Source organism: Euprymna scolopes, chromosome 6, assembly GCF_053919585.1.
Source record: "Euprymna scolopes isolate OS-2025 chromosome 6, ASM5391958v1, whole genome shotgun sequence".
Classification (NCBI taxonomy): domain Eukaryota; kingdom Metazoa; phylum Mollusca; class Cephalopoda; order Sepiida; family Sepiolidae; genus Euprymna; species Euprymna scolopes.
This window is the reverse complement of record NC_136487.1, coordinates 109,828,360-109,842,031: the sequence shown is the minus strand read 5'-3', so window position 1 is coordinate 109,842,031 and position 13,672 is coordinate 109,828,360. Positions and strand designations below refer to the sequence as shown.

At 31.2% G+C, this 13,672-nt stretch overlaps 1 protein-coding gene across 1 annotated transcript in view; it reads right to left on the bottom strand.

Moving 5' to 3' along the window:
* The window catches only part of LOC145277861 (V-type proton ATPase catalytic subunit A-like), a 68,452-nt gene that overhangs the window by 14,882 nt on the left and 39,898 nt on the right, over positions 1 to 13,672 (bottom strand). The window contains exons 3-6 of the mRNA XM_080129812.1: positions 7,580 to 7,708; positions 4,056 to 4,145; positions 2,185 to 2,306; positions 86 to 223 (exon numbers count right to left, since the gene is read on the bottom strand). Of these exons, the coding sequence (XP_079985938.1) occupies positions 86 to 223; positions 2,185 to 2,306; positions 4,056 to 4,145; positions 7,580 to 7,708 (479 nt within the window). The remainder of the gene's footprint in view (positions 1 to 85; positions 224 to 2,184; positions 2,307 to 4,055; positions 4,146 to 7,579; positions 7,709 to 13,672) is intronic.

The following is a 13,672-nucleotide window of genomic DNA, read 5'->3' as shown; positions in this document are numbered from 1 at the left end:
AAGCAGAATTAAAAAATGATTATGCTATTATGCTTATGTCTATTTTTTTTTGTTTAAGATGAGAAAAAAAACAAGAGATACTCACACTGCAATCATACATTCCTGGTTCAGCAACATAGGTGACTTTTCCTTTTGCACGAGGCGGCAACATAAGTTTGTGATTTATCAAAATATTTTCATATACAAGACCATAAATGTCACCACCAGTAACATGACTTCCAATCTAGAAAAAAAAAAGGATTCAAAATAGTTTTGTCAATAAAGTCAAATTTTCAAAAACAAATTGAAGAAAATGATTATAGTTTAAAATGGATATGAAAATAACTTTAAAAAAGTTTATTAAAAAAATGTTATAGTTTTAAAACTAACATAAATGTGCAACACTGATCAAGAGTAACAACTTAAATGCTCAGTAAAATAGAATTATATATAAATTATATATAATTACTTTACTCATAAGTTAAAAATTATAGAAGTTTAAAAAAATAGAAATGTTAATAAAGAGTTCAGGATTAGGATCAGAGCTCATTATTGATTATCAGGAAATGACAGGTGTGACTTAAAGGGTGTCAAGACTATAAATTTATTGAAATTTATTTCAATAACTATCACTCTCCTGTCACCAATCAATGTTGACATAATTATGAGTCCATTCCAAAAATTGAATATAATAAACTATTAAAAATAAAAATGATAAGGAGAGAGTATGACTCAAGATGATAAATGAATCAATCAATGCTGAAATTCATTGGATGGATTGCTAATTTTCTTCAAACGTGTGTTGGGTTCAAACATGCATGTTTTCTGTACTAAATCTTTTTTGACATCTTGAAAAAACATTCTACCTTCTTACCATAATAAGTGTTGATTACATAAGTAGCATGATGTTGAGATTGGACAACAGAATTCAACAACACATACCTAGCAAAATTAGGAATAGAACACTATAATTAACAGATATTCTGAAAAAAATGTAAGGTCTTCCATCACAAAACGTTTGATTAAAAACTGACATTTGCAATGAATTTCAGCATTGACTTATTTAGAATCTTGAAATGTGCTCATTATTCCATCTTTAGAGATGGAACAATGAGTGAGGGCTATCTTGAACATAGATCTTTGAGACAATCCCTCCATTTGCTAAGATAACCATGATTAGTAGTTTCCATTGTATATATAATATATACTTTTTTGTTGTTGTTGTTTTCAAATCTCTGGATTCAGATCTGTAGAATGAGAGTTGGCTGGCTTTTTTTTATTTTACTTTTAATCAGCAATGGAAAAATATTTCATACTTGCAATAATATATATGGGGGGTTTGTTTTAATAATATATATGGGGGTTTGTTTAAAAAGACATTGAATTTTCATCAAAGATGAAATGATTTGTGTACAGAATGAGTTGATAAGCAAGAAAACAAACTAATTTAAATATATTGACACAGAAACATGTTAAAACATTTTTTGGTTTGAATGATCCACTCTTCATGAAAATAAAAGTTTATTCAGGTGATGTTTGGTTTGAGAATGAAAGAGGAAGATAAACAGTAGGAGACATGTGGGAATGGTGATAAGTTGGTGATATGTTGATATCAACCGATTGGTGAGTGGTGAGAGGAGGGAAAGAGTATGAAAAAAAGGGAAGAGAAAAGGAAGTGAAAGAAAAGAAAAGGCAGATTTGTAGTAAACCAGTATCAAATGTGATTTAGAATTTGAATGATCTTTTTATCAGATCTTTGTATTGTTTTTTGTTTGTGAAATGAAACTGGACTCAATTATGTGTCCAAGTTTAGTGTTATGTGTGTTTTATATATGAACTTAGAAAAGCTAAATCATCAATTACTTAAGACAAGACAAGAAGATAAAGATACTTGTCTGATGACATCTTTATCTTCTTGTCTTGAGTCATCCATCAACTCAGAGTGAAACATTCCAAAGTTTGTGCACCAAACACACTCATTGTAGCCAGAAGCTCCAATCTTGAAAATAATATTCTTCTGAAGAAGAGCCTCAATTGTAATATGAAGCCTCCCAGCTCATTGCTTGACCCCTAAGAATTACAGAAGCACTTTCCAGCAGGTTCATCATGTATAGGACATGTCTAGCATGATGAACCTGCTGATCATTAGAATTAAGAATTTTTATAATTTTAAGTAAAATTTCTTATCTAAAAACCTTTTAATACCTTCACATTATGGGGTTCAAATTCCCATTTCTTTGATCTGTCCAGAGCTGGGGTGTTAACACCTTTTGGAATGTAAATACTATTGGTCAGATCAGAAATATCTTCCAAAGGACGCTGGATACCTGGAAAAAAGAAAAAAAAAAACATAGAATTTTTCTTATTTTAAACTGAAGAAAAAAATATTTAAAGTACATTAAATATAATTTTAATATTTACACCTCTTTTCTCCAATCAAGTGACAAAATTTGGATCATCCATTTTATGGTATATCAGCTATTTATAGATTATTTGATGCAGGAACTCCATTTTTTTGAGGTTGTGGACTATTAAATAATCATTAAACCATGAGAGCTAACTTCTTTTGAGTAGAAACTTTTAGAAAGTGCATATTTTAACATTATAAATGGTATGAATTGACACTAAGCAACTACAGAAAATTGTCTTGCTTGAATTAGACATGGATAAAAAAATAACTTCAGAACTATTTCAAGATATTGCAGATTCATTTCTGTTATTTTATACATGTCTAGGTTTGGTGCTATCAATAAGAGAGTTTTGAAGGCAGCCTATAAGGATTAATAGTTTCAACAATGTTCTAAAAGTTATAGTTTTAGTCCCTTATTTAAATGTTGTCAAAAAGTTACAGGGTCATTTGTAATAATAAAAAAAAATATTAGTGCACAAGTGTATTAATCATATTTAAACTTAAATCCCAGGATATTTCCACTTTATGAGATCAAAGTATAGTTTCTGTTCTGTCGTCTTTACTGAGGCAATTTCTTTTTTGTCCTAATCCAGAGTGCCTCATTTATTATTATTCTCAATATTAAACTGTTCTCATGTCACATCTAGCTTTTATGGGAAGTTACATGGGAACGTTTAGTCTTCAGAATCATTATATATTAATTTAGAAAGATTGTATTCTTTATGGAATATATAATTTATTGAATAAATGGTGAAAATGTTATTAAAAATTGAATTACATTGGTTTCTTTACAAATAGTAGTCCGAGTAGTTACCAGTCCATTTCATATAATGTTTAGAACATTTGCTAATGGGCAGGAGACCAGGGTTCAATCCTCAATCAAATCTTCTTAAATTCCCAATATAATATGATGAGAATCAAGGGTAAATGAAACAATACAGGAAAAGGTGTGGTGCCCTCCTCTACACCTTAGTGTAATAACCAATGAAAACAGTCTTACAAGTTGCCTGCAATTACAGTCAATCCATTTAGTTTTTTTAGTTAACCTCCGAGCATGTGTTCATTGGTGAATGAATATAAATTTGTGGCTTTCCAAATCAAGAGACAAAAATCACCTAACATATAAAGTTATCTTGTCGGATTTGAAAAGTCAAGCACAAATAGCATTTAAGCTGACAAATCCAAATTTGCTTCTGACTAGCCAACTTTCATCATCTGTATTATTGGAAATATAATATACTTATTTTTTAAATTACGATGACTTAATATAAATTTAAAAAAAAAAATGCATTTTAAATAGAAGAGTTGTCTACTTTATGTGCAAACAAATAAAATTTAAAAACTAAAACAACTTCACTGCATCTCAGCCAATGCTAGGTAGGTATAGCCAATAAAATATAATACAATTTAAAGAAAAACAAATTTGAAACATTTTTGCATAAATGATTTTCTTTGATATTTTTACTTTTCCAAAATAAAGAATTAGAAAAAATAGAATATTTACACTTATTTTGTTTTGATGCAAATTAAAATCAAGTTTTATTGTGAAAATATTTTATTGACTGTATGGAGACGTTCTTTTATGCAATGAATTCTATTTGCATTAAATTAAAATGTTTTTTAATTTGTAAAAGCTAGATAAAAAGACAAAGAAAACAGAACTTACCATCAAAAATGCTTCCCATTATACCAGGTCCTAACTCCACAGATAAAGGCTTTCCTGTCCTTAGTACAGGGTCACCAACTGTTACACCGGCTAGGAGAGGGTTAAAGAAAACTTTGGATTCTGAATCAGCTAACAAAGATTTAGTTAAACTGAACATATTAACCAATGTAGTCAAAAAAAAAAAAAAATGAGTGGTCTCAGCAATGACAGGAAGTGCAGGTTCTGCCACATAGAAGTAGAGTGTGAGCCACCTGACATCCAAGTGTAAGGTTCTGTTGGGGGACGGCTATTATATCACCAGACACAATGAAGTGTGTAAATATGTCGACTGGACAATCTGTAAAAAGTTGAATGTCGAATGCAGCAGCAAATCCTGAGAACATGCATACCAGAAAGTACAGTTGGAAATAAGTCATACACCATCCAATATAACTATGCAATACCTACAGTTATTAATCTATTAAATGGAGCCATAAAACCTGACATAGTGATATGGGGGAAAAAGAAGAAGAAAGAAGCAACCTTAGTAGAAGTTAGTGTTCCCAATGATGTGGGGATAAACAGAGCTGAAAGGGAAAAATAATGAAATACCAAAGTCTTATGCACGATATGAGACTGGAATCTAAGATCGCTATCACTTCAGTTATTAAAGGAGCAACTGGATTCATGAAAAAGAATTTTAAAAAACTATCTGGCAAATATACCCGGTGAACCAAGTGCAAGAGAAATTCAAACAATTGCACTTAAAAAGATGGCCAGAATCTTAAAAAGATCTCCCAGTTGGAATATCTGAGTTAGTGATGAATATTTGGCATCCAGTAGGATGCTCTATCCCAAGCTTGAACAAAATGATAAAAAAAAAAGAGATCGAATAAGAACTAAGAATAAAGTATAAGTTGTTGTGTTTAAAACACACTATTATTGAACATGACTAATAAAACTTGGGGAAAAGTATGAATTTACTCCATACATTTATGAGTTTTTTTTTTTTTTTTTTTTACAAAGGCATCACCACATTATCAAGGCCCAGAGGCCACTCAAGGATAAGGGTTAAAGAGTGTACAGTAGAAGTTGGTCAATATAGTAATCATTAGTAATGAAAATTTGGTAAATTTAATAACTTATATGGAACGGCTCATCAAGAACTTATTTACTTTAGACTTGAACAAAACCATATTGTAGTCAGCCGGAAAGCAGGAAAACGGAAGACAATTCCACAGGCGTGCAGTTCTAAGAAAGAAGCTTTGTTCATGGAATCTACGTTTAGGTTTAGGCACAGATAAAGAGTGGGGGAAATTATTGATAGTGTTTACAGCTAGACGAGTGTTTCTTGTGAAAGTTTGGCGAGGGGGGACCATAGATTGAAGCTCAGTTGAACACTTTCCATGAAAATAACGATACATCAGAGACAAACTCGCAACATCTCTTCTGTGAGATAGAGGTTGCAAGGAGGAGAAAAGGACATCTACGAGGCTACGAAGTCTATTTTGAACTCTATCAAGGCAGGACAAGTTCTTTCTAGCAGCTCCTGCCCAGATGTGGCAACAGTATTCCATCCTTGGACGTACCTGGCTCTTATATAGATAGAGAATAGCATCAGCAGTGAGATATCTACTGGATCGATAGAAAGATCCCACCATTTTTCCAGCGGCCTTGGCAACAGATTTGATATACGTGTTCCATTTAAGATCAGGAGTAATGGTCAAGCCCAGAAGCTTGTCAAAACTTGAGGCCTCCTGAAGACGAGAGCCATTCATTTCAATTGATGACAAATGTGGATTAGAATGTTGATGATGTAAAGAGAGAAGCTTGGTTTTAGATGCATTAAAAGTAACCAGCCACTCCTTTCCCCATTGTACTACGTGCTCAAGATCAGAGGAGAGAGAATTGGAGAGAACTTGCTCGTTTACTGTCTTAGATGTGGTACCATAAATGGTAGTGTCGTCAGCATAAATGTCTACAAATGATGTAAGGATATGATTTGGAAGATCATTAATGTAGATCAGGAAAAGAGTTGGGCCCAGGATGTATCCCTGAGGGACACCGGCATTAATATTGTGAGCTTCTGATTTTTGCCCCTCAACTACTACTCTTATGAATCTATCAGAAAGAAATGATTTAATAATTGAGAAGACTTTTCCAGCTATACCATAGCTAGCGATCTTATGAAGTAAACCTTTATGCCATACCCTATCAAAGGCTTTAGATATGTCAAGAGCAATTGCCCTAGAAAGATTGCCACCGTCGAGAGATTTGCTAATCCTATGCGATATAACTGTAAGGACATCTGCTGTAGATCTAGCAGAACGGAAACCATATTGAGTTTAAGCACTATTTATGAACAAATGTTCTGCTAACAATTTATTTACAGAATTAAAACATTTGTTTGAAAAATGGATCCCAGCATTAAATGATTAACGTACAATTAAACAAAATAATTCAATCCTTTAATATACACTACTATTTAAAAAAAAAATTTTTTTTAATTTAATCATTTAAAAGCAGGACAAGACATCCATAAAACCAGATAAACTGATACGTGGTCAGACATCTTTGCCATATGTATATATAATTGCTCCCCTAGGGAAGAGTACTCTGATGAAAGAAAAATAAGGTTTCTACCTAAACTAATATGTGATAATTATTCGAAGAACTCTACAGAAACTGACTAACATAGTCAAATATTGGCAAGCAAACTAGTAAAGATAGACTTAGTACATTGTGACTGAAGGTCTACGTTTGAGCCTCAGGACTGGTATATTGTTTAATAAAGCCAAACTGATGAGTCTTCAAAAGACAAAACGTCTCTGGATGTTATCTATTATGTTATCGGGCAGATGTCTGTGTGTGAGTGTGTATGGCTAAAACTAAAACAATACAAAACAAACATTCACAAAGTTAATCAACATTGCTCTCAACGAATAACATCTAAATGTAAAAAAAAAATTATTCATTCTTTGAATACTTCGGTTTTGTTAGAGTTTTTTTTTTTTTAAAAGACAGTAACTGATTTTTCTTATCAAGGAGTTACTTTCCTTAAGCCAACTCATTCTTTGAGAACTATCTAAAATTTAGAAAAAAGTATTATTTCAAGTAAACTGGTCCCAAAGAGAAGTTACCACTCCTGACATCAGAAAGACTGGTCTAAGCCTGTGATAAGTAGTGGAATTTTGTTTTTAAGTTCTATGGAGTATGAAAATAAATCATTTTGTATGATTTGAGTTTGTGGTTAATGTTTTTAGGTATTTAATTGTTTCTGTTTTTTTTTTTTATATACATAGCAGCTAGAAGATTTTTTTTCCAGGTAGTTTATTATTTGAAAGGTAAGCATATTTTCAAAATGCATTAGGTCAGTACATGATATTTGTAATAAATATGCTAAAGTGTGTGCCGATGATGAGGAGGGGGGACACATTGAAGCGATGAGCTACTTCAATTTCTTCACTTTCCCATCCAATCATATAAAAAATTTGTTTATGTATCCTCCCAGTTGACATGCAATTAATTCTATAAAAAAAGGATACAGGTTTCTTCATAGACTTGGATAGTGGCCATATCACCTTCCAGTCGAATGATCTCACCCACCAGTTCACTGTGACCAACTCTTACCAACTCGTACATAGCAGCACCAGACATATTCTGGGCTGTGACAACTGAAAAGAAAAAGAAAAAAAAATAACATATCAGTTAAACTATAAAATTAATAAAAACATATTGAACTGCCATTTTACAAACAATTAAAATGCCATTTAATTTGCAAGATATTCTCATAGCATGATACTGTATGATCGGTGACAAAATCGAAAAATTTATATATCTATAAAAGTGAGAATGTATGTGTGTGAGGACACTTCTCAACCTATATACTCAACGAATATTTGGACTTCAAATTTGGTATATAGGGTATTCAGACATGTGGAAAACTTTAATTGGTTCTCATCTGGAAAAAAGGGCTGCTAAGGAGTCAAAATTGAAAAATTGGTACTTGGGAGTCATCAGATTTTTATCTGTTTGAAAATACTTTTTAAGGATTTTGGCAAGCTAGTCTAATGGTTATCATACTTGACTCACTGTCCTTAAGTTTTGGTTTCGATCTCAGCTTGAGTATTTTTTTTTTTTTTACTTTTAAGAAGTTTAGAAAACACGTAATTCTCAAATGCACGTCTCAGTTTCTTTCTGTGTTTTTTTTTAAAGAAATTTAACGTTATGTTTAATACCAGGCAACACCGAGTACAACTAGTATTAAATAAAACTTGAAATTTTTAAGATATTCATAATAAAACGTGGATCAAACATCTTAAAAAGGGTCGTTGTTTTCTCAAAAACACTACCATATATATATATATTTTAATTCTTAATTTTTTTTTTTTTTTTTTTTTTTAAATCAGGTAATTTTCAAATATTGAAACCTAGGTTGAGATTTTTCTTAAAATTGGTTCCAAAATTCTATTTTTTTTTAAATGTTATTTTTGAAAAAATAAAATTTAAAAAATTTAATATGAGAGAATGTTTAATTTTTATACATTTATTACAGATGCCATATAAAAATGTTTTCCAACCAAATTAATGCAGATATAAATAGACTTTTCAAACTAAAAATTGAGTTATGGTGAAGATATATTGTTCCTCAAAAAACTTATTTAATACAAAGAACAATATTCTTTGAACAGTTTTTTGTGGCAAATCGAATGTAATTGGGTGAAGGATATTTCTATAATATAAATCTCACCCGTCTGTTTAAATGTATGTATGTATGCCTAAACATTCGACAGAGGTGACAGATTTACACAAAATCGGTATTATTTTGAAGCTCGACTCTTCAGACGACATATCGAGAAATTGGCCAAAAAACATTAATTCCTTCACTCACAACTGGGCAGTTTTCTACAGGGATGGTCGATTTTTCCGCTGACATTTCTTTTTGCAAGTCATTCAACCCTCGTGTTCATGATGTTGTTTAAAAGGTGTTATTTCGACTGTTCGTGATGTCACAACCATGGTAGACACATCGGTAAGACAGTTTTTTTTTGTTTTTTTTTTCAGTTCCTTTTCCTCTGGCGTGTTATGGGTTCGAGCCTGCTCACTACTTCCTTTTTCCCCACCCCCTCAACCGACACCCTTACACACACCTTCACTTTCTTTTCTGCCTTTGCGTCATGGGTTTGAGCCTGCCTGCCTACTACAACTTTTTTTTTCTTATTTTACTTAACACACCTTCAAACACCTAGGCAATGTCGGGCACCCAGGCTAGTTTTAAATAAAAGGTAAATGGAAGGACTGACAGATTTTGAAGAAAATTTACTTTTATTATAACTAATGCTGGCCATCGTTTTTTAAAATGTTGTAAACTTGAATAAAGGTTAATAAAACAACCATGAATCAGCATGTTTAGAATTAACTGAGATTACTTTTTTGGTGAAAGAAAGAAAACCTAATCATCTTTTTATTACTAATTGTGGGTTCGATCAAGTTATAGACATTGAGATGATCTCTGAATCTCCGTAAATGTTAATTATATGTAAAAAAATTAAAAAATAGAAAAAAAGTAATGGTGACATTGTCACCACTGATTAATAAAGCTAAACTAAAAATTGTTTCTTCCAAACTGGAGATCATCAATCATATTGGACGGCAAAACAAAATTGGAGGTCTGATCAAAGTTTGTATCAATTCAAAAAGCAATTTTGTTTTAAATTTATTTTTTTTGTTTCTTAAATCATTCATCATCAGTTTTATGACCATCTTACGTACTGGTATATGTTGAACAACGTTTTAAAAATTTACTTCCAAACTAATTTATCTCTGGCCAGATTTTATCCCTCTTTCTCTCAAATCCTTTCTTACTTCCTATAAAGAAAACCTAACTCTTCTTTCTAAAACATTAAATAGAAATAAAAAGATTGGAATTGTTAATTTGTAATAAGTTTTCCTTGGTCCTAACCTTGATAACTCAACTGTTCTATATCAACTAACCCAAACACTCATTCTTTCAATGTGACTAAACCAATTAAGTCTCCTGTTTTGCATAAATCTCCCTATACTATCCAGATTTAATTTTATTTTTCTCTGCACTCAGACTTGAGCTTGTCTTTAAGACTCACATTACACATCATTTTTATATTATTCTCCATGTAATGCATGTTCTCAACCCTTAGTGGCCGGCTTTCATTTTCATATTTCCCTGAATTATTCCATTCTAAATTCTTGCAATCACATTAGCATCTGCTCCACCTTGTGCACCAATGGCATCACCAAGGTAAAACTTTAAAACAATCTCAATAGCTTCATCATCCAAATATACTTTCTCCACATCTGAGTTCTTATCCATCTCCATTGTTTCACACAAACTGGTTATCATCTCTTATCCTACAACTACTCCACTGCACTTCTTGCGTGCTTACAAGTATGACAAAAATACTAAACTCCCTTTCCACTTTCTGCAAATTTCCAATTCGACAACTACTGATCAGTACTTTAATTCAAAAATTAACTTAAAAGTATCATGGAAATATAAATTTCTTGGGTTTCTATTCGCAGGATCACTCTGCCACACAGTTACAAGTAGACCATCTTCAGGCTCTGAGATTTTTCAAAAACTTTGATAAGTCTTATTTTTTATCCTAAACAATGAAACAGTTTAGTCATAACCAGTACAACTGGGTTACATAACACTAGTAGACATGACAATAGCTAACCTAATCTTTAAAATATCTAGAATTGATTTAGTTATAGAAATGTCTAATTAACAAAACAAAAAATTTACTTTTTTCAAAAGCATTGTAGAAAAAAGATTGAATTTGTTAATTTATACTACATTATCATATTCAGCTGCTGATGGCTTATACAAATTAATTTCTAAATTAACCTCTAACTATGCAGGTTTTTATCTCCCTTTCATTCAAATTCATCCTTACCATTTCCTCCTAATGCTTTCCTTTGCTTTTTCCTGCTATTGACCTTGAAATCTTAACTGTTCTACATCTACAATCTCATTTCCCTATATTGTGAAAATTTAATCTTCTGAGGTCATCAGATCTATATTCATCTTTAAAATTCACTTTACACATCCATCACATCATTTTCATATCATTTCTCTCCATGTAACACATATCCTCAACCCTAATTAAATGCCATGGTAATGTTTACAGATTTAATTATAAAACACTTGGCCAGGTCAGGTGCTTCCTGGAGTAGGATTATAAAGGTAGATCAGGTGAAAATTACTCAGCATGACATTTCAATGGCCTAATATGGTTTCAGAACAATAATCTTCATTTTTTTTAACAATGATCCAAAAAATATACTCTTTGAAATATTTTTTTAATGACTTTGGTAATTGATTTTGTATCTTATAAATTTCTATCTTCATAGATTCTAAATTTCTAAAATATGTATTAGCAATTTTTGTTACATCTGTTTGAAAAGTGAAATAGCTTTCTTATTGAAAGCTTATCCATGCTGATATGTAAATTTATTTGAAATTTTTATGGTTAAATATTTAAAATAAATTGGAGAGCAGCCAATAAAATTTGGTTCCTCTTAGGAAATTGCCTCCTAAGATATTTTCTCTACTAAAATTCAGATGAATAACATTAGAATTTCAGCAAAACTGAACATGGCAGCAATTTTAAAATGTTCATAAAAGATTCAGAAAAGCAACAAATTTCTTTTGTTTACATAAAGGTTAGTTTTTTGCCTCTCCATGAGGGCAAAGGGTGATAGGTTGATTTAATGTTGGGAGAAACTAATTGTCCCAAAAGAGCACCTAATCAATAGTCACCAAATCCCCTCCACATTCATTTGGAAGAGTGCCTCAAGCAACAGCAACAAATTTGTCTCATTTTTTCAAGGAGTGCAATGCTTAAGACCAAAAAGAAACATTTTGATTTCAACTGAAAGGCAGAGAAAGCTTGACAACAGGAAGTGCAAACAGCCTCCCAAACTTTTAAACTATAGAGATCAAGTCATTTTACTGTATCTTTTGCAGAAATGGTATACATTCATCTTATTAAAGATTTGATGATCTTGTTTTATGGCATATCAACCCTTTTTGAGTAATTTAATACCGAATTAAATCATTTTGATACAGTATCATCTAAGTTCTTAATATTTTCAAATAAATTTGTTTTGTAAAAATATATTTTGTAAATAATCTGCAAACAATAGATTCCATTTAATCCATATGGAGCCATGACTGATACTACGACTCTAGATCAAAGTAAACCTAAAAGAATAAAACTTAAGGTGCAACCCCCACTCTTCACAACTCCTAAATTAGGGCTTCAACACAAATTATATAGTTTAAGGTTATATCCAGGACCTCAATTTATTAAAATTAGTTTTTAAATTTATATTATTAAATACAAACAAAAATCTGCCTGCAACGATTAACTTGGCTCTAAATATTTTTTTTTAAATATATCATATGTTTTAATATAAACCTTTTCAAATATTTTAAAAACTAATTGTTTTCATTTAAGTTACCTCCCTTGAAAAATGATGAACAAAATATTTCAAGAATGCTTTTAGTAATTTATTTTTTTCATTAAATCACTTTAATTACTATTGACAAAATTAATTTGTATTTATATATATATATTACGCACACACACACACAGAAGGAAAATCCGACAGTTAAATTACAAACTGTATAGCATTGCACATTAATTATGAACTGTTTAAAAATAGTTATGAAAAGTAGGCATACAAACAGTCGTGTTTGTTTTTTACTATATAATTGAAAATAATTTTTGCTTTTATTCATCTACTAGCAGGGATACCGGGCATTGCCTGGGTGTGTCGACGTGGTAGTAAGGAACAAAACAAAAAAAAGGGGGGGGGTAATAGTTGGGAATCAAAATAACAGTAGGCAGCCCGGGTGGAGAGAGGTGTTGTTAAAAGCAAAAAAAAAAAAAAATGATAGTAGGCATGTAGGCTTGAACCTGTAACGTGAAAGGGGGGGGGGAATATCATATAGCTGATGCATCCATGGCGCAACCGGAAGCTGAGAGCGTTGAAATTAAGCATAATCAATCCAACAGAGACAATGACTTGTAAGAATGTCAACAAAAAAAGCAACCCATTTTTTCCATTTTTTTAATTTTCACACTTTTGCACTGATTTTCCCTGGCTAAAACCCAAATATAAAGTTTTGCATGGGTTCGAATACCCTATACATCAAGTTTCATTTCTGTAGACCAAAAACTGACAGGAGTTTGGTCGGCAAAATTTTTTAAACAAGAATATATGCGTATACGTAAATATATAAAGAGTTTTGTGTTTACTATCAGCTTTTTATGCGAATATTACGCAAGTATAAATCATCTGCATGAATTACACATATTAGTTAACTAAAGATGAACATCCCATAAGAAAATTGAAAAAACTATTAGGGAATATAAATGAATGTTTAAAAGAATATGCAAATTAGTTGGATCTTTTGCAGATGAATCCAATTCCATAACCCATATATAAAAAAGTTGTATTTCTTTTTAAATAAATAGAAAAAAGTGTTTTTAATATGAATATCAATACAACAAAAATTATAGGAGTATAGATATGTTTCATAAGTATTTTTATCTAAGTTGAAAGGAATATTAAAAAAAAAAAAAAAACTA